We start from the raw sequence: 27,448 nt of genomic DNA, 5'->3' as shown, positions 1-27,448 counted from the left end.
GTCTAGCAGATGATACGTCAAAACGTGAGCTTGCAATGAAAATAACAAATTACTGCTACATAGGTTCGAGGGACCTCCATATATAGAAGATGTGATTTTTATTTTTTCTTAAGGGAATATATTTAAAAAATATTTTTCAGTCAACAAATTAGACTTAAGTTTTTTTTTTGATAAATATTTTTCAACCAACTCAAAATGCATCGAGAGTGGCATCCACCATCCGAAACATTTTTTTTAGAGCATCCCATTAGGCGTAGATTAAAGAAATATATATTTTTCATGATTCAGATTATAGTTTATTTTAAAAAGAATTTGTGACATACCGAACATATTTTCATAAAATTGAAATTGTAATTTTTTTTAAATATTAATTTTTATTTCTATGGGAATTTATTTTTATATTCCATTCACAAGAGTAATGGAATTTGAAAGAAATTAAACACATAGAAGTAGCCGCCGCAAATTAAATTTAATTGTATCACAAAAGTATTTTTTATTTTGTTTTGTGCACTTCAAAACGGGTTGATGCAAAAAAAACTTTTTATATTGTTTTGTGTGTGTGTAGTTTTTTTTATTGAATTTCGTCATTATGAAACATTAAATGTGTTTCTATGAACATGGCAATTAACAACAGTGAATGTATATTAGGTTGGGTATAATAAAAATATTTTTTTTCAGAATTTTTATTTTCAGGTAATTTGAAAATTTTAATTTTTAGTAAAAAAAATATAATTTTTAGCGAGTATATGCAAAGGAATTGACAATTTAAACCCACTGGCGATTTATCTGAATGCTCTAAAATATATATATTTTTTTAAATCAAGCCCTTTGTTCCTGTAAACTTTTCTCCGGGTTAACCTACTTTATGAGGATTTATTTGACATATATGCAATGGAATTGACCATTTAAACCCACTGAAAGCTCTAAATTCGCCCTTTTTATATCAAGCCCTTTGTTACTGTAAATAAGTTTTAATAATCTCTAGCAAATTTATTCAAATGAAAATATTAATTTCAATGAAAATAGTTCACTGGTTTCTTTAAATGAATCATTAAATTGAACTATTAGGCTTGCCAACTACGCGAAATTAGTGTCTGGCAGAAGAACTAAAAGTACATTTACATATACGATTTTAAATCGACTCGATTAACGAAATCCAGAAATAAAACCTAAAGGGCTAAACAGAATGCTCGCGTTGAGCCATCCGTAGCGTTATATGTTATCGAAAATACAACAACCACAAGGAAACGATATGCGTTTGTGTTATCGTTTCCTTGAATTACTATTAAAAAAGTACTGGAAAATACCAAATAATTCTATTAAGGGAACCCCACCCATTCTCGATTTTAATTTTTCAAGATTTTCAATGGGCTGGCAAATCAATACCAATGCTTGTAACTTTACACATATATAATTGAAGATTTAAAATAAAAGAAAAATAATTTACAAAAAAATTTTGTTGTTGTTTTGTTGTTGTTTTTTGTAATTAAAGAAAAGCCCTTATTTTTGATGGCGGGCATGATAACTCCTCACTGGAACATCGGAATCCGAAAATTCTAACGGTGTTAGAAAGAGTACATGTCTGGCTCTAGTATGAACTAGGATTATTGACTTCGCTCTAAAATTAACAAAATGGTGGACCTTTGAAAAATTATTTTTGGAAAATCGCCGATTTTTTACCAAAACCCAAGTTAAAAAATGAGGAAGATCTTCACCGATTGGCTTTATCCTAGTTCATACGATAGATATACACTCACAGAGAAACGTGCAAAAATTTGAAATCGATTGGGTTATTAGTTTTTGAGTTATCGTGCCCGCCATTCGCAAAAAAATGTTTAGAGAAAAACGCGTTTAAAGTTTGAGAAGCCCTTCAGCCGTCACTTGATGCTGACACAATAAATCGGCTATATCTTCAAGAGTTCTTGAGATTTTCATTTGAAATTTTGTAGGCACATTCTATAATTAGTGTAGATTCAAATTATATCAACAAAATTTTTGACCCCGAGAATGGGGGGGGGGGTCCCCTTAATAATTTTATATTTTCCGTCGTTTTTGCATTTGACAATTATTGAATATAAAATCAAACAACATATGAATAAAGTCGCAAATGTTGGTTTATTGTGAAAAAGGTTTTTTTTCGTTGCGTCTTATGAGTATCGCGATTTTTTTCATGATTTAAAATAAATTCTAACGCATGATGATAAAAAATTGGATGATAAATAATGGCAAATTAAGCCTGATAAAAAAATAAATCCTGATTAATCCATTATTCACGATAGAATGCAATATGTGAACCCGCTAGAAAGTTATTATTAAATTTAAAAACCACACAAGACCTATTTTTAAGTTTAACACCACTTTCAATTTCATAAAGAAAAGAAACAGGCAAATAAAATGCTATGATATTTCTAATATAAAGTTTTATCGATCACCAGTTGTTAATTCCAACAAAAAATAAATGAGTTTCAATGAAATACTCCATTAGTTCCTTTAAGTGAATCATTCAATTGAACTATCAGGATTGCCAACTACACAAATGTAGTGGCTGACAGAAGAACTAAAGCTATGTTTAAATCGAACTATTCCAAGCCACTGAATCTAAATAAATTCAATTTCAAGTAACTTTCCAAATTCGTATAGCAATCCAAACGAATAAAATAGCCACAAGAAAATAATGAATATAATAGTAATAATTACACTATTATAAAATAATTTGCAAGTGCAAATTAAAATAATTTAGAGGTGTAAATTGTTGATTTTCATAGAGTTTAAGAATTTGTGAATTCTAATTCTGTTTCCAGAAGTCCCACATTTTCATGAAGACATGTGATAAAGACACTTCGAAATTCTCATATGCAAAGTTTTTGCTTAAAACATGTATTTCATCTGGGTGCTATAAGCGTTTTGAAAATTGTTTCCCTAATTAATAATTGTGATAAAAAACAGATGAAATATTGAGATGTTTGCTAAACTAATTACTATTGCCGTTGGATCTAGATTTGGAAATTGTTTGTTCACACTTTATTTTAATTTTTTTTTATATTTGTCTATTATGAAATTATAAAACAAATATTTGTTTGTCTTTCACACTTGAAATTTGACAACTATCCATGTGTCATTCTCTTAAAATGTTTGATAGAATTATTAAAGTAAATATTATGGCATTGAAAACTAAATAGAGCATAAACTGTAATGTTCGAGAAATATGTGTTGTCCGCAACAAATATTACTATTCGGATGACAATATAAGTCCCATGTTCGCAAGTGAAGAATACATAAATAGTATTATAAATAAAATAAATATTTATTGTTAATTAATTATTCTTACACCCTTTTTATAACATAAGGCCCTTTAAGCGTGATATATTGATAAAATGCAGCCTTTCGATACAATTTATAGTGGAAAAAATTCTCATTTGCTGAAAAAAAAATCGATGTCAATTTCTTACATCTTACATTATTTGACGTCTGAGTTTCATACGATGCCAAAAACAAGGAATGTCTCCATATTTTTCAGACCGTTGACTTTGTAAATTATCTTGGTTGAGCAGTAGTTTCTACTTTCTTTAAATGTTGTTGTTTTTTTTTTTTTTGTGATATCGTCCTTGAAGCGATAAATTTCCCATATATTCATTTAAATGACCATTCAAGACTTTTTTAACGTTTTGAGAGCATTTTATCACATCGGGAGTTCAGTTCAGTTTATATTTCAGGCCAAGATCTTTAAATTATTTTGAAGCACAAACGGCGCCCAACACTGCTTAATTTACTTGTATAGTTGAAAACTTATGTACTCAATATGGTATGGTCGTTGGAATCTTAACTATTATTCTTGTTAATCTGTTACAAACACGCATAGAAAAGTCTAGAAGTCTAAATCTGATTTTGGATCATGGAATAAAAGACAAAACCTACTGAAGATAATCAATTAACAAATTTCGATTTTTTATAGGACAGAGATCTGATCAAAAAAAAATCTGATACAAACCTCGTCTTTCCTATTTTTCGTGTTTTGACGACAATAAGTATATTGACATTTTGCGAGAGAGGTTCCAAAAGGGTTGGATCGATATGTCCTTCAATTTGAAAGAGCATGTTGTTTTCTACTTGGTCTTTCCATCTAATTCGTGGCCTTCTACGGGAACCATCAGTAGGCTCGCTTTTATATGACTTTTGAGCTGGGGCATTCTCATTACGACTGACTTCATTCTTCATTCTCAATACGACTGACTATGTCCATGTCCGTGTATAAATTATAAAGCTCGTGGTTGATTTGACGCAGATCGGCCCGTAGATTTTTCGGAGAATTTTTCTTTCAAACACCCCAAGAGCTGCCTCATCTACTTGCGCAAGTACCCATGCTTCAGATCCATACAGCAGCACGGGTCTTGTAAAGTGTGGCGGGTGGTGGCCTTGTTTCTAAACTGCTTACTTAGACCATAGTAGCATCTGTTGGCCATCACAATCCTTCTTCGAATTTCAAAACTGATGTCATTCGTTTGGTTTATGGCGGTACCAAGGTATATAACATCGAAGCTGTAGTTCTCAAGTTCCACCATCGCCGTTTACTGCCACAACCACTTTGACAGACTCCTTCTCAATTTGTTCAAAGGTGGATGTTACCGCTCGCAATGTTCGACCCATTATATCGATGTCAGGCGAGTAACATCCCAAGTAATTACTGGCCATTAACCCGTTCCAAAATCGAACTCAACAGTCTATATGTTATTGTGTTTATATTTTTTGGATTTGAAAAAAGATTTGATCCCGTCAAAGTCCAATGGAATGTCATCCGAGTGAATTTCTAACATCTGAATCAGCATATATATAAAAAACGGTCAGGGATAGGTTCCTTTAGACAGTGTCTTCTAAAGCTACTTGATTTATAAATCGAGGAACTAAATCCTAGCTGCTTAGACTAGTATTAAAATAATATAAAGTCAGTCAGCTGTTATCTGTTTACTTGTACATACACATTTCAAATTCCACGTAGATGGCAAGAATTTTCATCATTCTAATAGGAATTAATTTCAATGCTGCCATATGTTGTTTTTTTTATTATTTAGGCATCTTTTTAGAATTTTAACGGATTTTAAATTATAAAATAAACAAGTGACACCTATGAAGTGTTGCCACTGTTCTAACTCGAGGTTATAAATCCTAGCTGTTTAGACTACTAGTAAAATGATATAAAGTCAGTCAGCTGTTATTTGTTTATGTGTATACACACATTTCTAATTCCATGTAGCTGGCAAGAATGTTCATAATTCTAATTGGAATTAATTTCAATGCTGCCAACTGTTGTCATTCTTTTGTTAGACATCTTTTAAACAAATGACACCTGTAAAGTGTTGCCAATTTGGTGCTTTTAGAAAAGATGATGCATCGTTTGGTACAAAAACAGTGTTGTATTTAAATTTGAAATCATGATAATGAATGAATTTAATTTTATATGGCAAATCGAGATAAATTCGGCACGATTTATTAAATAAATCAATAAAATGCACATTATCACAATAAAAGCTTTAGCCTGATTTTCATATTGCATTTATTTACTATTATTGTTTTGTTAAATATTCTTAACAAATTTTTGCCAAAATTAAATTTTGGGTTTGCCAACCATTAAGCAAAAACACCATGGTATGTTATTGTCAATATTTTTACACCACATCTCAACTAATTAGCATTCAGTTAGCGGCATTTTTTGTTCAATGATATGTGCCAAAAATTGTAATTTTGGTATTGTTTACTACGGACCACACTAATGCATAGGTATTTCCTTTGTAGTAAAAAAAGTAGACATATATTGTGATGCATGGAGCCACCTATCTCAATAACACAAATGATAATATCAAGAAGTGGACAATAAAAACAGCAACAACAATAACAACAAACTAGTTTGGCGCAATTATTAAAATTGCACCGGCGTTCCGAACGTCCCCTCTCTAACGTAATGTCGTGTATTTTTGCAGTCATTACAAATACTTTTTTTTGAATAGAGAAAAAAACGTGGCCAATAATCTATTGCATTGTTATTGGTTAAAATAATTGCAAAAAAAATCACACAAAAAATATTTTATGAGAATTAAAAACGAAAACAAATCAATGACGCATTCTTGAGGTCCATACGTTGCGCTTGCAAACAGTTTAGCGCACACATAGGGGATCTGTGAGCAGAATTCTGAAATTTAATATCCAATCACTTGGTTATTTCGTGTTGTTGGTTTGGTGTGTTTTTTTTTATAAAAATATCAATTATTCATAGCCAGAGTTATTTTCATTTTAAAGACTCTTAGATAAATTGCAAATTTGTTGATATTATTTTGTCATTCCCCTTCCTTCCTCACTTCTTTTGGTTACAGAAATCCATATAGGAAAAATATGGTTCCATAAAAAAATGATTCAAATCTAAAATCAATATTGAAACAACATTTTATTCTCCTTTTTTTTGTGTCAAAATCAGGTGATAGATAAGATAAGAAAATAATGTCTTAAAGCAGAGGAATTACAAATTGTTTTGTCGGAAAAAAAGTCTAAAACTTTTTTTGGCTTAATGGAGGATTTAAGAGAATTAATAAATTTGATAGCTAAATTTTGTCATGGACTTAAAATGCCATAAATGTCATTAATTTAGTTTCCACAATAAATATGGGGATATTTTTTGTAGTGAATTCGAAAAAAAAATATTTATTCTGCTTGGGGTAGAAAATTAGTCATAAGAGGGAAATTTAAAAGTTCCCCGGCCATACACATCGATGACGCTTCTAAAATTAAATCCACCTGATTTTATGTCAGTCGTAACCTTCAAAAGAAGATGTGGCGGATGCCAGATCACAAATTTTGCATTATTGCATTCTGACACTGACCAAAAACATCATATAACAACAATTTGTATGCAATTAACTCTCATTCGGGCGCCATTTCTCGATGTCAATGGCTAAATAGACGTTAGACAGAAATTTGACAGATATCAGATGCCTACTTTTTTTAATTGTTCATTCTGACACTTCCGAAAAATAACTATCATTTGGGCGCCATTTGCTATGTTAATGGCGAAATTATAAAAAAAAATCAAAGGCTAGTTAGATGTCAGACAGAGATTTGACAGATTTTAGATTCCTACTTCATAATTTGTTGCACTCTGACACTTCCGAAAAAATAACTCTCATTTGGGCGCCATTTGGCTATGCTAGTGGTGAAATTATAAAAAAAAATAGTTCAAAGTATTCCAACGACCACACCACGCTGAGTATTACAGTTCACCTGCGAACAACAAAATGAAAAAAAAAATCATACCCTAATGTCCAAATATATTAATATCAATACGATTTTACGATTTCAGAAAATAATTCTGAAATTATCGTAAATTACGTTGAATGCAATAGCAGGACTTATAAATATAATAACAAGGTGTTTTGCATATCCAACACATTCGGGCGCCATGTTAATGACTAATTAGATGTTAGACAGAGATCTGACATATCTCTATCTTATAGTAATCAACTAACACGGATTGGTAAGCAATTAACTTTCATTCGGGCGCCATTTGCAATGTTAATGGTGAGATTATAATAAAAGTTCAATGTATTCGAATTAACGTGCGAACAAAAAAATCCATAAGGACTTCAAAATATTATAACTGGACGGGCAAATCATATACTTCAAAATCATAAAAAACTCTCTGTAATGTGGGTGACAAGTTGCCTAACATAAAACCAGTTTATTTTTTCGGTTTTTCGTTCATCTAGTCCATTTTGCTCTCGTTACCCTGGTTCATTTTGATACAAACGTTTGTCTAGATGTGTCTGTTCATTGACCGAATTCCCGAGTTTTTGCGTAGATATGTATTTGGCAATGAACTACGTCATTTCACTTCTTAGTCAGACCTTCTTCCGAATACTTTACATAAGGGTACGTTCAAATAAAAAACGCCCATAGTAAGTAGTTTGATGTAGATTTGAGTCGTTCCGGAACGAACTAGGTTAAAAGAACTATTCCACAAAAGGAAGAATCGGTACTAGGTCCGGTCCTTTCGTTCATCTAATCCTGTTCTTTTTGCTCTGGTTCACCTGGTTCATTTTGATATAATCGTTCATTTAGATCTTTTTGTTTATTGATAGAATTCACTGGCGTGAACCAAATGAACTATTCAACTAAAAAGAACTATGCAACTAAATGAATGAACTAGTTGCTTTTTGTGAAGCCATTTTCAGTTCTCAGATCTCAACGTACGTTGGAAAGAACGTTGTTCATTGAATGAGGAGGTTAACACCGAATTTGAGACTTTTGGTTGGGGAAATTACAAATTAAACACCAAAAAAAGTTATCGAACTGTTAGAGAATCGTCATGCTCCAGATCTGACCACAATGTTCTCCAGATTTTTGCCCCAGGGACTAAAAGGCGAAAACCGACCGCAATTGAAGCCGAAGAACTGGTCAGATACCTAGACACCTAGACTGCGTAACCATCACATGTTAAATCGATCCACAAAAAACCCATGAATTGGACACTTCGAATGGCATCCTCATCGACAATATACTTCAGGCCTGGCTCCAGCACCAATTTCCGGTGCATTGTTAAAACAAAATTACGCTAGAAGAACTTTAAATGGGAAGGTGACAACCAATCCTGAGACATAGAAAACGGACAACAACAATATTTATTTATTCCATAGGATTATTGGGTAGCGTATAGTGCGATATCACCGAAACCGACCGCAATTGAAGAGGAAGAACTAATCAGATACCCAGATACAATTCATTGCGTCACAATCACGAGCAAAAATGATACACAAAAACTCCATGATTGGACTTCGAATGGCTTCCTCATCGACAATATTCTTCAGTTCTGCCTCCAGCGACAATTTCCGGTTCGCAGTTTATAAAAAAATGTACGGTAGAAGAACTTTAATTGAGGAGGTAACAACCAAAACTGAGACTTACAAATCGAACAATTAAAAATCTTAACAAAATGTTGAAGAATCGCTAGGCTCCCGATTTGAGCCTGCGCTTATTACATATCCTTAAGGGGGAAACGCATAAAAAGACTTCAGGATTGACACGTTAAGTTGGCTTCTTTTATTGCAAAAGAATAAAAGAAGAGCGGCGTCTAAAATTCAAGTTTTAAATTCTAAAATTCTAAAATGCAAGACTCTGATATTCCTTTATAAATTGACATTTCATACACGCCTTGTCTTCTCTATAAAAATTCTTAAAAAAAATCTACGCCGAGAGTGCTTAGTCTCCGCTATAAAAAATCTTTAAAAAATGTACACTTACAGACCTACGTCTACTCTATAAAAAACCTTAAAAAAATCGACGTCTACAGACCTTTGTCTACTCTATAAAAAACCTTAAAAAAATCCACGCCTACAGACCTATGTCTACTCTATAATTTTTTTTAAAAAAATCCTCGCCTACAGACCTATGTCTACTCTATAAAATTTGTTTAAAAATCCACGCCTAGAAGCCCTAGTATTCTCTATAAAAATTCTTTAAAAAATTCACGACTAGAAGCCATAACCTCCTCTATTAAATTCTCTAAAAAAGCCTTACTCCTCTCTAGAAAAATCTTTAAAAAATCCACGCCCCTAAGCCTGGACTTGTTAAGAAAATCCGCAAGTTAAGGCCAGGCATGTTAAGCCAATATGGGCAAATATTGCCGCAACATAACTCATATTAATAGGTGCCACTCTGTCTGGCTTTCTCTTCAGTTGTCGAATAAATCTTTCGCCTTTCATTAATAGGTGACAAATCATTATTTATGTAAGTGAATCACACCTAACTAGGGTATCAAGATCAAGATCTTATTTTCCTAAATAAATACCACCTTTTAAATTTCATCACGGAGAATATTTTGCAAAACTTATATTAATTTTTCATACTAGACCCCTCGTAGACAACACTTAATGGAATATCCCAACTTCTTATCACATTTAATATTTTTATAATAACAACAACTTACAAACTTAAAATATTTAATAAAACAATCTTATCATCAAGTGGCTGCTTAAAAAATATAATTTAAAACATAAGCTCAGCACTTCAAAATAAATACTCTAATCAGATTTTTTTCTTTTCTACTTCTTTTTACAGAATTAACATTTGTATACACACACAAAAAAATAAATATTTATAAAAGTAGTAGCTAAAAAATGGATGAGATAAAGGGATTCTTCAAACAGGCCGGCAAGGAATTCCTAAATGCCGCCGGTGATGCAGCCATGGGTGCTGCCAAAGAAGTTATGGGTTCAGTTATCAATGAAATATTCATTAAAAAGGAGGCTGAAACTAAAAGGATTTTACCCAGCATTAAAAATATGAGAGTGGTAAGTAAAGGAAAAAAATGAATTTCAAATAAAAATATTTTATTTTGAAATCTCCCCATTAAAATATCCTACATTATTATTATTATTTCATCCCATATAATAACCATTTAAACCATCCCCTTTTATTCAATTCAAAATTTGAGGTATCCAAACGAACACAATTGGTATGTAGCAACAAAACTTTAAAAGGATCTATTTTTTTCTTTTTGTTTCGTCGAATTTTGTACACTTTTCGACTTTTTTGTTTAAATGTTTCATTGTTTTTTGTTAAGGCCAAGGGATTGTTTTGATTTGTCCGCGTTAAAAGGCATGTGAACATCCTTTGTGTTATCGTGTGAAGCCCCCCTTTAAGAAGTTGTCAAGTTGTTCATAAAGGCTGTTCACATTGAGTAAAACAATACACAACTAAGTGCGCGTTTATAGTACTACATTCATACAATTTCAAATGTCAAATCCATAGCCTATACGTCAAATATAATGCACTGGATTTGTGAACATGATTAATAGCGCGTTTACACTACTAAATCCACTCGATCTCAAATGTCAATTCCATATCATATATGTCACGTGAACTAAATGAATGACCTGAGTGTATTAAGTTAATTTGAATTGTAGACATATTGAATACAATTAATTACATATTTGGAATATGTTTCGAAAATAGATCGTCTAAGAAACTTAAAAATTAAAAACAAAACATTTCCCTTAAGTCCATTAAATTTTATATAACTTCTTTCCGTTTCTATTGGCCACACTTTCAATGTAATCTATCTAACAGATATTCTTTTTTACTATTGTAAATGTAAAACAATTTTTATAAAAACAAAAAAAGTATACATGTCTTTTTTTAAATTACAATTTGATGTTATTTGTATTTTGATATGATTTTTTTTTTGTTTCAAAATTTATGTGTTCTTTTTTTTTGTATTTCTTATGTAATGTCTTGACAAAAAATTGTATGTTAATGTAAAGGATCAGTTAATATCATCCTTTCAATTTCTTGTATATGTTTATGTCTTAAAAGACATTTTAATATTAATGTGATGTCGAAGGACCAATGGATAAAGTGGATTACACACCATTGAACATGTTCAAAAAATGTTCCAAAATTAATTTTAATTTAGAATAATAATTTATCTCCATTTTATATACCAAACTACATAGTTCGATGGTGTGTAACCTTAGGTTGCAATAAAGGTAGAATTAGTTATGACATATCAATCAGCTGATCGAATCAAACATATGGAAATCATTGTATTCCATTTATAGTGTCATAGCATGAATTTTACTTACACGGTAAATAATCTTCGTGAAAAAGCACGTTCTTTCTCTTAAAAGGTGTCTGTTTTTCGGCGACTTCGTGACGTGTCTTCCTTTTTGCCATCAAAACCCTGCAAACCGGGGTTTATCTTCGATGCGATTTACATTTCATTGGCATCCCAGAAAGCCGACTTTTCAACGAAGAAGCACTTTACTTTCCATAAAATGGAGACAGTTTTTCTTCGTGAAAAAGCACGTTCTTTCTCTTAAAAGGTGTCTGTTTTTCGGCGACTTCGTGACGTGTCTTCCTTTTTGCCATCAAAACCCTGCCAACCGGGTTTTGTCATCGCTGGGATTTACATTTCATTGCATACCAGAATGCCGACTTTTCAGCGATGATTCAGAACTTGATTCTTCGCGAAGAAGCACTTTGCTTTCCATAAAATGGAGACATTTTTCTTCGTGAAAAAGCATGTTCATTCCCGTAAAATGTGTCTGTTTTTCGGCGACTTAGTGACGTGTCTTCCTTTTTGCCATCAAAAACCTGCCGACCGGGTTACATTTCATTTGCGGAGAATTTTTTTCTTCGTGAAGACGCAGGTACTCTCTCTTAAAATGCATTTGTTTTTCGGTGACTTCATGACGTGTCTTCCTTTTTGCCATTAAAACCCTGCTAACCGGTTGTTGTCATCGATAGAATTTACATTTCATTTGCATCCCGAAGTCCAGACTATTCAGCGATGATTCGAAATTTGATCATCATACACTGGTACGGGAAATTATCTTTACGAAGAAGCACTTTCTTTTTCATAAAATGGATATAGATTTTCTGAGACCTCCTGACGTGTCTTTCTTTTTGCCCTAAAAACCTTGCCAACCGATTTTTGTCTTCGATGGCATTTACATTTAATTTGCAACCCGAAATGCAGTCTTTTTAGCGATGACTCAGAACATGATCGTCGTACACAATCGAGTCGGAAATCTGTCGATTGAACTTCGAAGTGGAATCATGTAATTGTCTCTTGGTTTTCGAGGTACTGAATGAATTTATTTTTTTCAAATAAAGACGCCACCTTGAAGGAAAATCTGTTTTTCTAACCATGCAATCGATTCTAAAAAATGAAGAACACAGTCTATAAACTGGGTGAATAATTTAGTTTTTAATGAAAAAACTTGAAACGATCCATTTTATACTGTAAAGTCTGGCTAGCTTTACAGTAGCCCACGTTGGGCGCCATATTGTTACGATCTACCCCATATGCGGCACTGTGCTTAATAGACCTTATGCTTAAATCCCGGCTAGCTCAGTGGGCAGAATACGAGACTCTTTTCTTCGAGGTATCACACGTTGGGCGCCATATTGTTATGATCTACCTTATGCGGTACTGAACTAAGTAGACCTTATGCGGTATTTTTAACTTCGAGGTTTTGTGCCCCACGTTGGGCGCCATATTGTTACCTTATGCGGTACTTTACTTGAAACACCACCTAGCTCAGTCGGCAGAACACGAGACTCTTAACTTCGAGGGTTTGTGCCCCGCGTTGAGCGCCATATTATTGCGATCTACCTTATGCGATACAGAGTCAACCTAGACCTTATGCGGTACTTTAATTGAAAAACCAGCTAGCTCAGCTGGCAGAATACGAGACTACTAAGTTTGAGGGTTTGTGTCCCACGTTGGGCCCCATATTGTTACGATATAGTTTTTGCGGCACTGCGCTTAATATACCTTATGCTTGAAATCCCTGCTAGCTCAGTTGGCAGAACACAACACTGCTAAAATTGTTGTGATCTACCTTATGCGGTACTGAGCTAATTATACTTTATGCGGTACTTTAATTGAAAAAGCAGCAGACCACGAAACTTTTAAATTTTTGGTTTCGCGCCCCACGTTGGGCGCCGTATTGTTAGAATCTACCTTATGCGGTACTGCGCAAACTATACAGCAGCTAGCTCAGTCGGTAGAGTACGAGACTCTCAACTTCAAGGGTTCGTACCCCACGTTGGCGCCATATTGTTATGATCTACCTTATGCGGTACTTGTGGTGCTGTAATTGAAAGACGAACTAGCTCAGTCGGCAGAACACGAGACTCCTGAATTTGTGGTTTCTTGCCCCACGTTGGGCGCCATATTGTTAGAATCTGCCTTATGCGGTACTGCGCAAACTAGATCGCAGCTAACTCAGTCGGCAGAACACGAGACTCCTAAATATGAGGGTTTGTTCCCCACGTTGGGCGCCATATTGTTACAATCTACTGCTAGAAGACGAACTAGAGAGCAGTGCCGCGTCAAATGGATCGTAACAAACTCTTGATAACATGATGTCTCTCGAGAAGGAACATGTCAGGATCTTCATACTCTTTCTGTAACTACAGGTTTGCGATGAGAAATAATTTTATTTATTCTTCCAGAAGTTTTATTCATTGTTTCATTCTTTTGAGCATTCTTCCACAGAAATGCATCTAATTCAAATGAATTGCATGATTTTATATAACAACAAGGAACTTGTAGTCTTAAAAATTAGGAATTAGGATCTAAGATTCTGTTCTTACATTTTTTAATATTTTTTTAAATCCAAATTTTACAATCTGTGTTTATTTTGATTTTTGCACGTCCAAATTTTGTTGCACAAAAACAGAGAAAACAAAAATCCTGTACAAAATTAATGTCATCAATAACCCTTCACACTTATTTTTTAACACATCGAATTCTATACCCCCATTATTAATATATTTCCGACATTCCTACATTTCTCTCAAAAAGCTTGGTGAAACGGCGGCATACTCGCACAGGCCTCGTCAGGATATACAAGATTTTGATACCATAAGGCAACAATGTTTAAACAGTGGCTCCCTGTTTGAAGATCCCCTGTTTCCAGCCAGTGATGAATCTCTTATGTTCTCAAGACGTCCAGATCGTTACATCGAATGGCTTAGGCCACATGTGAGTATAATTTAATTTTTTCCTATCTAATTTTCTTATTAATTTGAAAAATTATTTTTTCTAGGAAATCTGTGACGATCCCCAATTCTTTGTCGAGGGCTATTCTCGTTTCGATGTCCAACAAGGTGAACTGGGTGATTGTTGGCTTTTGGCCGCCGCTGCAAATCTCACACAAGATTCGAATCTCTTCTTCCGTGTTGTGCCACCGGATCAAAGCTTTGAGGAAAACTATGCTGGTATTTTCCATTTCCGTTTTTGGCAATATGGCAAATGGGTGGATGTGGTAATTGATGATCGTCTGCCCACCAGCAGGGGTGAATTAATGTATATGCATTCAGCGGAAAGAAATGAATTCTGGAGTGCCTTATTGGAAAAAGCCTATGCCAAGTGAGAAGAGCATTTAATTTTCCTCGAAAAAAAAAGAAAAATAATTAATAAAATCCCTATTCTTACAGATTACATGGTTCCTATGAAGCCTTAAAGGGTGGTTCAACCTGTGAAGCCATGGAAGATTTTACCGGTGGTGTCACCGAATGGTATGACCTCAAGGAGGCACCACAAAACCTCTTTAGTATTTTGGCCAAGGCTGCCGAACGCAACTCCATGATGGGTTGCTCGCTAGAGGCCGATCCCAATGTCCTGGAAGCCGAAACCCCTGAAGGTTTGATTCGTGGCCATGCCTACTCCATAACCAAAGTTTGCATGATCGATATTGCCACACCAAATCGTCAGGGAAAAATTCCCATGATACGTTTGCGTAATCCATGGGGTAACGAGGCTGAATGGAATGGCCCATGGAGTGATGGTTCGCCAGAATGGCGTTACATACCCGATGATCAAAAACATGAAATCGGTTTAAATTTTGATCGTGATGGTGAATTTTGGATGTCATTCCAAGATTTCTTGCATTATTTTGAACGTGTGGAGATTTGTAATTTGTCACCCGATTCGTTGACTGAAAGTCAACAAAACGATGGCAAACGTAAATGGGAAATGTCAATGTTTGAGGGTGAATGGACACCAGGTGTTACAGCTGGTGGCTGTCGTAATTTCTTAGAGACTTTCTGGCATAATCCCCAGTATGTGATAACATTGGAAGATCCCGATGAGGAGGATGATGATGGTAAATGTACCGTGATTGTGGCCTTAATGCAAAAGAATCGCCGTTCGAAACGTAATTTGGGAATGGAATGTTTGACAATTGGTTTTGCCATCTATCATTTGAATGAACGTGATTTGCAAGTCCGTCCTCAGGGTTTGAGTTTCTTCAAATATCGTTCATCGGTTGCAAGATCACCACATTTCATCAATACACGTGAGGTAAGTGGTTTATTGAGAAATTAAAAAATAATATATGAAATTGATGTGTGACCTGGTAGCTTTATAAGAACATTATCATTAAGGATGTTCACACGTGACATTGTATAGGACAGGGCTTTTAATAAGGCCATTCAGGGAGACCAGCTTCCATTATGAAAATGTAAACAAAATCGAAATTTTTGACAGTAGACTTGAGAAAAGAAATACCGTCAAGGAAATCGGAAAGTTTTGAAGTTTTTGGAAGTTATTACCACTTTCTGTGAGTTTATATTTAGGAGGTTGTTACTTATCTTTGACAGTTTTTGTTGTAACAGTTTGTCTCGTTTTCCCTGCAATAGTTCAGTGACGTTAGCTTTTTACTTTGAACTGGTGTCTACTATTTGTTGGTGGGTGGAATTGGATGTTGGATGCAGGATTGAATGTGGATGATGTGTGTATATGTGGTGGATGCGGAAAGTTGTAAAGTTCGCCACTTCTACTAGTCTCAGCGCCGCAGATCAATGGGACGAAGATCCATGGGCCGAACTGGACATGCAAATAAATGACCTGTATAATGCAGACCCTGCCTGCAATTGAGACAAATGTCTTTTGATACCGGCGACTCTTGCTTGATACGCATTTAGGATGACTGACCATCCTGACCGAAGCTTCGCTAAGATAGTTCTTCGGAGCGGAATCTTCACAGCTTTGGCTACCGCTGGAAGTTAGTAGTTAACCCTTTCAGTGTCAAAAAAATTTGTCGGAATAAAAATCCAAAATTTTGTATTTAAAATCATATAAAGGGGCATATTTTAGAAAAAATAGCCATTGTCATTTTAACCCTCGGTCAGTTTCGTCTGTCTTTCAGCAAAAACAAAAACATCAGTAGTAACGGTACATAGGATAACCTAAAAATCGCAAAGATAGAGAGTATTTTTAAATGTTGAATATATTGGACGAAAACACTGAAAGGGTTAAGGACACGCAAGCTGTCAAAGAGCATGAAACAATCATTGACAGCTTGCTGGACTCTCTGAATGTGAACAATTCTCAGCGATGCATCTAGTGGCAATAGGTCAATGTCAGATGGAATGACTTCCTAAATTATATTGCTGTATCACTTGATGTCCTTCCGGATGTGGCGAGTCCTGAACCACTATGTGGTGGTTGGGATACGCTAAGATAGTTCTGGTTCTTCGGGGCAGTATCTTCTCAGCTTCGGCTACCGCTGGAGGTTAATAGTTAAGGACATGATTCGATTTATGCTCATTGACAGCTTGCTGGACTCTCTGAGTGTGAACAGTTCTCAGCAATGCAGCTAGTGACAATCGGTCGATGGAATGACTTCCTGGATGTCGTCGCTGTATCGCTTGATGTCCTTCCGTATATGTCGAGGGGATGAATCCTGAACCACTAAGTGGTGGTTGGGATGCGTGGGCAGATGGCATGCCAAAAGCAACTGTCTGGTGAGCAACACATTATGTTGCTGCACTGCAGAAAATTCGCCACTTCTACTGGTCTCAGCCTCAGATTAATGGGACGAAGATCCATGGGCCGAACTGAACATGCAAATAAATGACCTGTATCATGCGACCCCAGCTTGCAATTGGGACAAATGTCTTCGATCCCGACGACTCTCACTTGATACGCATTTAGGATGAATGGTCATCCAGACGAAGATCCATGGGCCGAACTGAACATGCAAATAAATGACCTGTATCATGCGACCCCAGCTTGCAATTGGGACAAATGTCTTCGATCCCGGCGACTCTCACTTGATACGCATTTAGGATGAATGGTCATCCAGACCGAAGCTGCGCTAAGATAGTTCTGATTCTTCGGGGGCAGGATCTTCTCAGCTTCGGCTACCACTGCAGGTTGACAGTTATGGCACGATTTAGTTCATGTTCATGCTCATTGACAGCTTGCTGCTCAGCGATAAAGCTGGTGACAATCGATCGATCTCAGATGAAATGACTTCCTGGATGTCGTTGCTGCATCGCGTATGTGTCGAGGGAATGGATCCTGAAGCACTATGAGGTGGTTGGGATGCGTGGGCAGATGACATCCCAGCATGAATTGCCTGGTGAGCAACACATTATGTTGCTGCACTAATAGTATTCTTGCCTCCTGATCCAGATGATCCACACTCGGAACAATCTGGACACTTCCGATTGCGGTGCGTAGGGCAGCATTATTTTGTGTGACTTAAAGCATTCTCCATTGCGAAGCGCTAATGAACGAAGTCTAATCTACTTACAGCTTTGTATGTAGTCAAGAGAACCTCCTTGTGTCCTTGTCCTCATTTGGTGCCCTAGATGGATTTGAGCACCTTGTTATGCTTCTGGTGGGCAAACATTATGTTGCTGCACTAATAGTATCCTTGTCTCCTGATGCAAATGATCGAGTCCTAAGTACACATTCAGTTGCGATGCGTAGAGCATTATTTTGTTATTATTTCTGCATTGCGAAGCGCTATAAAGTCAAGAGAACCTCCTTGTTTCATGTGGTACCCGAGATGGCTCCTTGTTACGATTCTGGACTTTTATTTTCATATTATTATTATTGCTTTTATAGTCGTGTTCGAAGCCTAGCTGGCCAAATTCTGTTCGATAATTTATTTTTCTTATTTTTTATATTATTCTTTTCTTCCCTAGGTTACCGCCCGTTTCAAATTGCCACCCGGCCATTATTTGATTGTACCCTCGACATTCGATCCCAATGAGGAGGGTGAATTTATTATACGTGTCTTCTCTGAAACCCAAAACAATATGGAGTATGTATCTTAAGCAAAAAAAAAGAATAACCCCAACAAAAAATATTTAGAAATAAGTGCATGCAAAGTTTTTGTTGTTATTGTAAATATTTTTTGAAAATAATTTAAAAAAATGTTGATTTTTTGTGCCGTCCAATTATTTGTTAATGTAGTATGTTACAAAAAATTAATAAAATATAAAACCCTTTTTTAGAGAAAATGATGATCATGTGGGCTATGGCGATTCGGAAGATAATGACAATAGACCTGGCGGAGTAAGTACCAAGGATTTGCTAAGCAATTACAAAAAATGGGGGCTTTTGTTTTTTGGTTTTCTAATTTACTTTTTTAATTTTTGGGAAGTAGTTTTTGTAGTTGGAAATTTTGTATTTTTAGTTATTTAATTATTTTTAATTTATATATAACCCCTAACTTTTACTTAAATTAGTTGTACCCCAATATGCCTTCACCCGTGGCACCCCCCGTGGATCCCCAAAAGGAGGCCTTGGCCCGTCTCTTTAAATGTGTGGCTGGTGCTGATATGGAAGTTGATTGGATGGAATTGAAACGCATTTTGGATCATTCCCTAAGGGATGGTAAGTTTCGAAAAAAGAAAGGAAAAGTTGTTATTTAAAGAAACAGAAAACGTTACTGTTTATTTATTTCTAATAACCGAATTGAGTTTTGAAAAAAAAAGACAAATAACAACAACTATTTGTTAAAAAAACAATTCAAAAAAAACAATTATGTATATTAAAAATATAAGTTGATTTCCTGGGTTCTGCACAAAATTATGTTCTCATAACTCTCTATCTCTCTCTCTCATACATTTGTAGACGACTTTCATTATTTGTAGAAATTTCATGAGTATTTAATTTTATTTTAATCATAAAAAAACAATCTGAAGCATCTGCACCGTAGTTATGGCTTGGTAACTAATCTAAGTTTTGCATGTGTTTTGATTTGGGTTTTTTCTGTTATTTTTTGTATACCAAAAAAAAAAATATTTTGTTTTTTTAATTAATTAATTTTTTTGTTCTGTTTCGTGATAGTAGCCTCTTAATTATAAAAAATTAGATAATCAAAACCTGTTCCACATTTTTTTTTTTGTTTTTTCTCTCACCACTTGTCATACATTCCAAACAAACAAAAAAATCCAACAAAAACAAAAAACACACATTTGAAAAAAAACAAAAACAAAAATTTTGAAAAAAAATCCATATGCAGAATTACCAATAACCACGACAAATCTAGAGACAGCCACAAATGTCAAAGAAAACTTAGCACCGTTAATGGCCCAGGAAAATGGTAATGTGCCAAATACTAACAACAACAATGAACTCGATGTGGGCAATATTTTGAATAGCATCGTCTCATTGTTGTGTGGCCTTTGTAATAAAGATAATAGTGTACAAGAAATGTTTGGATTAGATGATCAGAACAATACGACGCAACGCCTGTATGACCCTAATCGCACAGATGACTACAACAGCCAGGGTGAGCAATTACTACGTACTATTGTATAGAAAAAAAAAAACAAAAACAAATTTACTATATAATTTTTATATAAAAAAACATTTTTAAATTAAACATGGTGAATGGTCATGAAATTATTTTTCCTTACATTATTTTTACAAAGCAAGCTTATGTGCGCCCCGGTGATTTGTTTCTTTCATAAAGCCTAAAAATATGCAACATAAATTATACAACAACTCTACAACTCTTTTTTTGACAGCTTGCTTGTCAAACACTTTTCTTATTAATAATTTATTTTTTGCATTCCCTTCTTCTATTTTCCAGTAATGACTGCCACACCCGAAGGCTTCTCCAAGGACATTTGCCGTTCCATGGTGGCCATGTTAGATGTAGACAAATCGGGTAAATTAGGTTTGGAAGAATTTGAAGCCCTCCTCACCGATATTGCCAAATGGAAGGCTGTCTTCAAAATCTATGATGTCCATCAGACGGGACGCATTGATGGTTTCCAGTTGCGTCAAGCCCTTAACTCAGCTGGTTATCATTTGAATAATCGCATTCTGAATGCCCTGGTACATCGTTATGGTTCACGGGATGGTAAAATTGCATTTGATGACTTTTTAATGTGTGCCGTTAAGATTAAGACATTTATTGGTAAGATTTATTAACATTCCAAATTTAAAAATTACAGAGAAATTTAAAAATTTTTCCCTTTTTTTCCACAGACATTTTCAAGGACAAAGATACGGAAAATACCGAAACGGCCACATTTACCATGGATGAATGGATTGAAAGTACAATTTACTCATAATTCGTTTTTTTTTTTTTGTATTTAATTTTTTAACAAAAAGCTTTTGTCTATATAATATCTAATCTATATAAAACTATGAAATATAAATATTTATTTATCCATTGACTTATCTCTCTCTCTCTCGAATTCTTGTCCAGTCAAATCTCTTTAAAAACGAAATCAAAATTCATGTATTTTCTTATATGAGGTCTATATAGTTTTTATCTGTAACTGACTGTGTATTGTAATTGTATTGTTTTTTTATTATGATTATTATTAAAAATAAATTAAAGTATCACATACACACAAATAAAAACGCTATTTTTTCAAAATATTAGAAATTGAGATGTTTTTCTTAACACAAATTTTGGATAAAAGCATTCCTGTGAAAACTCATTTCAAATACAACACTGTTTTACATAAAAAACTCGATTTAAAATCAAGTAGATTTAGAAGGTGTAATCTGAACGCGCTTTATACAGAATAACAATAACTACAATAGTGAAATTCTATAACTAGTCAACGACGATTATCGATAACTGTAAATTTTTGCATTTCCATACGCATTGTACACACTATCAATTTTGAATGACAGTTTGGTTCAAATATGGTCATGGCCTATAAATAAGGTGAAGATCTCTCAATAAGGTCACCCAGGAAGCAATCGAAATCGGAAAGCCGCTGTTTTTTTCTCAAGCCATCCAGGGAGACCAGCTGGATATCTGCGCCACTCAAGTTTGCTGTCAAAATGCATTATTGTAAATTGACTTCCATTATGAAAACGTAAACAAAGTCGAAATGTTTGACATTAGACTTGAGAAAAAACAACTGTTATCCGATTTTAATTGCTACCTGGGTAGACGAATTTTCAACCAAAATTGCCTATAACGATTGCTTCTTACAAAACCTGTTTAATGGGTCTTAAGATAGAATTAGTAATGACCATGACCCAATGAACAGGTCGTGTAAGAAGCAATCGTTATCGGCAATTTTGGATTAAAAACTCACAATTTTTTGTTTACATTTTCATTCGATTGAGTCAAGATTGAAAGCTCGGGTGAAATCATTAGGTCTTATCGTACGACCTTATTCGTGACATAACTATACAAGGTAGTCTCATGCAGTCATATGTCTCCAATTTTTTCATAAATTTGCTTTTGACAACATTCAGCTTTCAAAATTTAAACGAACATATCTTCATTTGAAATGTACGGAAATCTTTTGTTCAGTGGCAAAACTTTTTGAATCATGTATATTTTTTTATATTTTTAACATCCCTGCCTATAAAACCTAGAAAATATAAATTGCAACTTTCTTAGTTAAATCTTGAGAACAATGTGGAGGTTTAAAAAAATATTGTTTTAATTTGTCGAAAATTTGCCAATCGCCATGCATAACATTTTATGGATTTTTTTTTTCATTTTATTTGAAATTGATATATGAATTCCATATTAAGAAGGGTTACCATTATCAATTTTTCAAATGAGACTACCTTATATAGTTATGCCATGGACCGTATTATTGGGCCATGGTAATGACATTGCCATATCAATCAGCTGATCTAACCAAACCTATGGAAATTAATGTATTCGACTGCTATGTCACTATTAAATGAATACTTTATATTATTTATAAATAAAATAATTGAATATCTTGATTTCTATAGGTTTGGTTCGATCAGCTGATTGATATGGCTTTATTTTTATGTCATAACTAATTCGGCCTTAAATTTAGCTTGTTTTGGATGTGTGGCCGTTCATGTCCATCATTCATTAGACTACTAAATCCACTCGATCTCAATAGAATTGTCAATTCTATTGCGTATCCGTCACGTTAATCCAGTGGATTATATTTGACGTATACGCCATGGAATTGACATTTGAGATCAAGTGGATTTCGCAAATCTAAACGTACTTTTAAGCGGTGTACACACTATCATTTTTGACTGTCAGCTTTTTTATCGATTACTGACTGTCCAACAACCATAAATATTTTTGTGGTTGCCTGATGAATGACAAACATGTGAGGCCACACTATCAAACAAGCAAAATTTGGGCAAGAGTGCCATTCAAAAATGCTAGTGTGTACACCGCATTAGGCAACAATGAAAATATTCATGGTTGTTGGACAATCAATAATCGATAAAAAATCTGACAGTCCAAAGTAATAGTACATAAATATAATTACCAAAATACGTTGATATTTTAAGGACTAAAACGAAGTAGAGTCCAAATCCAATTACATTTTGTATTAAATAATACAAAAACTTTAAAAAAAATGTTCAGTTTAAAAGTGAAAATCTTCACGATTGCCTGTATTATCGATAACTGTACCATTATCGCCTTAAACAACCCTACATCCCCTCAACGACCTCGTTAACCCTATGATAACACGACACAAGGTGGAAAGTGTTGGTGGTATTGGTGTCGACCGACTATTTATTATCATGTGTCAAGTGTTTTTGTAAACGTTTCAGTTACTTTTGGACATTCGGTTGGATAGCAAGCAGCAGCAGCAGCAGTTTCTTATTGGGAGAAAAACAAAACGTCAGCCCAAAACACAACAGCAGCAGCAAAAACTATCTGAAAGCGAAAATTTACAAAACATCAACACACACACAAACAGTGTGCCTGCCTGTCGTCCCCCTTTCGGTGTCTGCTGTCATTACGCAATTCAACAGACATACCAACCATTCTTTTAAAATCAAATTGGAAAGTTGTTTTGATTGCAGCAGCAGCAGCTAAGATACAGAAGAGATAAAGTAAACCCCAAAAGGAAAACATGCCTTGCCCTTTTCTAACACGACTTAGTACAAATTTTGTACGAAGTTATTCGGAGAATTTGATGCAAGCCTATAGCCGTTATTGTCCCGTATTGCTCAATAATGGCCAGGCTATATTGCCAGCTTCGAATGAGGACACGGGTATTGCCAATGTGAAGGTCAATGCTGTTAGGAGTTATGTGACCTCAAGTGCCAATCCCATTAAGGAGGAGGAGCAACCCAAACCCAAGGAGGTGTTGGTTGAACCACCCAAGGTGGTTAATCGTAGCCAACCACCACCAATGGCTTCCAGTGCTCAAAAAATGAAATCCGATCAATTTGCCTATGACAACTTTTTCCAAGAACAAATCATGAAGAAGAAACAGGATCATTCGTATCGTGTCTTTAAGAAGGTTAATCGCTTGGCTGGTTCAGGCCTATTTCCCCATGCCTTGGAGTATTCGACGCGCGAGGAACGTCCCATTACGGTGTGGTGTTCCAATGACTATTTGGGTATGTCTGCCCATGCTAAAGTTAAAAAGGCCGTGGCCGAGGCATTGGAGTGTCATGGCTCAGGAGCCGGTGGTACCCGTAATATATCGGGTAATTCAATGTACCATGAAATGCTGGAGTCACGTTTGGCCAAACTACATGACAAAGAGGCCGCCCTGCTGTTTACCTCCTGTTACGTGGCAAATGATTCGACCCTCTACACCTTGGCCAAACTCTTACCCGGCTGTCATATATTTTCCGATGCTGGTAATCATGCCTCTATGATACAGGGTATACGAAATAGTGGAGTGCCCAAGCACATTTTCCGGCACAACGATGTGGATCATTTGGAGAGTATGCTGTGTAAATTCGACAAGAAAATGCCCAAAATTGTAGCCTTTGAGACGGTACATTCGATGACTGGTGATATCTGCCCGCTGGAAGAGTTGTGTGATGTGGCACATGAATATGGTGCCATCACGTTTGTGGATGAGGTGCATGCGGTGGGTTTGTATGGTGAACATGGTGCTGGTATTGGTGAACGGGATGGTGTTATGGATAAAATGGACATTATTTCGGGTACATTGGGTAAGGCATTTGGCAATATTGGAGGTTATATTGCCAGTACTCATAATTTGGTGGATATGATACGTTCCTATGCGGCTGGTTTTATTTTTACCACCTCTCTGCCGCCCACCGTGTGCAGTGGTGCCCTTCAATCCATTGACATTTTGGCATCTGAAGAAGGTCAACAATTGAGAGCTTTGCATCGCAGCAACGTCAACTATTTACGTAACCTATTACGGTCTGAAGGTAATTACCAAATGGGGTCTTTGCATGCAACACGAACAATCATGCAATAATTGTTCGTTTGTTTGTTTTTATTATTATGCTAATATTCTAATTGAGTGTCCGTCTTGTTATTGTCCTTTATTTCAAGGTTTTCCCGTTGAGCCCACCCCCAGTCACATCATCCCCATACGTATTGGTGATCCCTTGAAGAGTTCGAAAATTTCCGACCTGCTAATGTTTGAATTTGGCCATTATATCCAAGCTATTAACTATCCAACTGTCGCCCGGGGTGAGGAAAAGTTGCGTTTGGCCCCCACACCATTCCATAATGTCGATATGATGAATCAACTGGTGAATGATATGAAAAAAGTATGGAAAATGTTAGACATGCCATTGAAAGCTGCTGCCCATGACGCTAACGCTACTGCTACCCCGCCACATGCCAACTATTTGAATGCCAAGAATAATATTAATGTTCTTAATTAGAAAGCGAACGGCAGACAAAATTGTTACATGAAAATTTATATCTATACCTAATATTCGATTCTGTTTGTTGCGTATGCATACAAAATATATGTGCATATATAAAATAAATGGATGAGGTAAAAGAAATAAGGGAAATACACAAATACATTCATATACCTACTATACAAATAAATGAAAAAATATATACAAAAATACTGGAATAAAGTTAATTAATATGCAATGAAAAAAAAACGAATGTTTTATTTATTTTATTACTCTCACTTGAACATATTGTTTTTTTGGCCAGTCATCCATCCGTCTATCTACAACACATAGCCAGTTTTTTCTGGTTTTTGATCAAGAGGTCATAAAACAAGAAAGCAAGCAAACAAACAAATGAAAAAAAAAATTGATTTGAAATACCCAAATGCTCAAGAATAAAAAACACAAAAATAAAAAAAAAATGACGAAACTTGATAATGACTTGACGATAATGCGGCTGGCTATATTGTAGCTTATCTTGAGTTTCAAATTTCAATTACCGTATGTATGTACCTATCATTATTTTGAATTGTAATTGCATCAGGTAAATAAACACAAAGTAATAAACACAAAGTAAATAAACACAAACTTTCAAAAACCAAATAAAACTTGTGTAGATAATACCAACCAGCGGAGTGGGTCAAATGCATTTGTTGGCATTGTTGTTACATTGTTTCGTGCGATTTTTATTTTTTTTTTCAATTTTACATTGTATTATAAAATGTTTTTACTTTCAGTAGTTGTTGTTGTTAGACCTTGGGTTTTTTAGCATTACTATATTTTCCGCTGAATTATAAGAACAGTGGAAGTAGACGAGCACGTGCATGCTGGGCCAATGGGACTTATGTTTCAGTCTCAGAATACTTCTGATAAAAAATATGAAAAATTATCTGTGGCGTGTTCAATTCTAAATTTCAAAGGGAAGTAAAACAAAATTAAAATCAAAACGAAAAGAAAAGATAATAATTATCGCGAATTATTTAACTCGTAGCGTTTCAGTTGATTATTTAAGCACAGTGGGGGAAAAGTGTAAAAATATATATTCATGGTGCAGTTCTTCTTCTTGACTTATTATTATTATTTATTATTATTTTTTTTTTTTTTTTTGAATTTAGGACAAACAAATTTTCAGTTGAAAATATTTTTACCAATTATTCAATATTGGTCCATGTTTAGGTATATGCAGAAGATAAAGTAAAAAAAACAAGTGGAGAAATGCCTTGCCCTTTTCTAACACGACTTAGTACATATTTTTGTACGAAGTTATTCGTAGAATTTAATGCAGGCCTATAGCCATTATTGTCTCGTATTACCGCTTAATAATGGCCAGGCTATGTTGCCAGAATTTAAGAGGACACTGGTTTTGCCAATGTGAAGATCAATGTTGTTAGGAGTTATATGACCTCAAGTGCTAATCCCATTAAGGAGGAGGAATCCAAAGAGGTGTAGATTTTTTAAATAATTTTTTGTGGACTTACATAAGGCGTAGATTTTTTAAATAATTTTTCATCGATCTACAGAAGGTTTACATTTAAAAAAAAATTTTTTCTTAGACCTACAGAAGATGTAGATAAGGATAATTCGTATAGTTCAGACCTATTTCCGCATGCCTTGGAGTATTCGACTCGCGAAGAACATTCCATAACTAGTTGGTGTTCCAATGACTATTTGAGCATGCCTGTCCATGCTAAAATTAAAAAGACCGTGACCTTTTAACCTCAATACCGATTTTTGACACATATTTGTTTAAATAGGAAATCTTTTCATATTTAAGGGCTTCATTGGGTAAAATAAATTTTCGGTATTTTCACCCCATCGAATTACCTGTTATTTGGCATACAGGTTTCCTGGAGAACAATTTCTTTGCAGAAAATTTGTTACGTATGTTGGAATTTGGACATAGCCCCAATATAATAAAGGATCCGCTTCATTTTTGGTATCGAAGTGGCTGTAATTCGGTATTCCGAATTCTCTGGAGAAACATTTCGATATAGAAGAAAATCCTCATTTAAAGGACCCACCGTTTTTTAGTATTTTGAAGGT

General features: G+C 34.8%; 2 protein-coding genes across 6 annotated transcripts in view; both read left to right on the top strand.

The window, feature by feature from the left end:
* The window catches only part of LOC133327298 (calpain-A), a 153,702-nt gene extending 132,817 nt beyond the window's left edge, over positions 1 to 20,885 (top strand). For 2 of the 5 annotated variants that reach the window (XM_061535855.1, XM_061535856.1), the window contains exons 2-12: positions 10,148 to 10,328; positions 10,472 to 10,492; positions 14,354 to 14,533; positions 14,598 to 14,920; positions 14,989 to 15,853; positions 18,490 to 18,608; positions 18,802 to 18,862; positions 19,036 to 19,183; positions 19,815 to 20,084; positions 20,388 to 20,717; positions 20,789 to 20,885. In XM_061535855.1, coding sequence (XP_061391839.1) covers positions 10,155 to 10,328; positions 10,472 to 10,492; positions 14,354 to 14,533; positions 14,598 to 14,920; positions 14,989 to 15,853; positions 18,490 to 18,608; positions 18,802 to 18,862; positions 19,036 to 19,183; positions 19,815 to 20,084; positions 20,388 to 20,717; positions 20,789 to 20,874 — 2,577 coding nt within the window. In that variant the 5' untranslated portion in view covers positions 10,148 to 10,154 and the 3' untranslated portion in view covers positions 20,875 to 20,885. The remainder of the gene's footprint in view (positions 1 to 10,147; positions 10,329 to 10,471; positions 10,493 to 14,353; positions 14,534 to 14,597; positions 14,921 to 14,988; positions 15,854 to 18,489; positions 18,609 to 18,801; positions 18,863 to 19,035; positions 19,184 to 19,814; positions 20,085 to 20,387; positions 20,718 to 20,788) is intronic. The other 3 variants (XM_061535857.1, XM_061535858.1, XM_061535859.1) reach the window with 3 other exon arrangements.
* Positions 20,886 to 23,932: 3,047 nt separating this feature from the next.
* On the top strand, positions 23,933 to 25,387 carry LOC133327294 (5-aminolevulinate synthase, erythroid-specific, mitochondrial). The gene is made up of 2 exons (XM_061535850.1): positions 23,933 to 24,919; positions 25,047 to 25,387. The coding sequence occupies exons 1-2, from the start codon at positions 23,938 to 23,940 to the stop codon at positions 25,382 to 25,384; spliced, it is 1,320 nt and encodes a 439-aa protein (XP_061391834.1). The 5' UTR covers positions 23,933 to 23,937; the 3' UTR covers positions 25,385 to 25,387.
* Positions 25,388 to 27,448: the final 2,061 nt, after the last annotated feature.

This window comes from Musca vetustissima, unplaced genomic scaffold (genome assembly GCF_032173495.1).
Source record: "Musca vetustissima isolate MV318-11 ecotype Yass unplaced genomic scaffold, APGP_CSIRO_Mvet_v1 utg28967, whole genome shotgun sequence".
Classification (NCBI taxonomy): Eukaryota; Metazoa; Arthropoda; class Insecta; order Diptera; family Muscidae; genus Musca; species Musca vetustissima.
The sequence above is the reverse complement of the archived record's forward strand: the minus strand, read 5'-3'. Positions and strand labels throughout refer to the sequence as shown.

Excerpts from the sequence above, each read along its gene's own strand:
- LOC133327294 (XM_061535850.1), top strand. The coding sequence starts at position 23,938 with ATGAAATCCGATCAATTTGCCTATGACAACTTTTTCCAAGAACAAATC. Across the intron at positions 24,920-25,046 it reads TAACCTATTACGGTCTGAAG|GTTTTCCCGTTGAGCCCACC; the intron begins GTAATTACCAAA and ends CTTTATTTCAAG.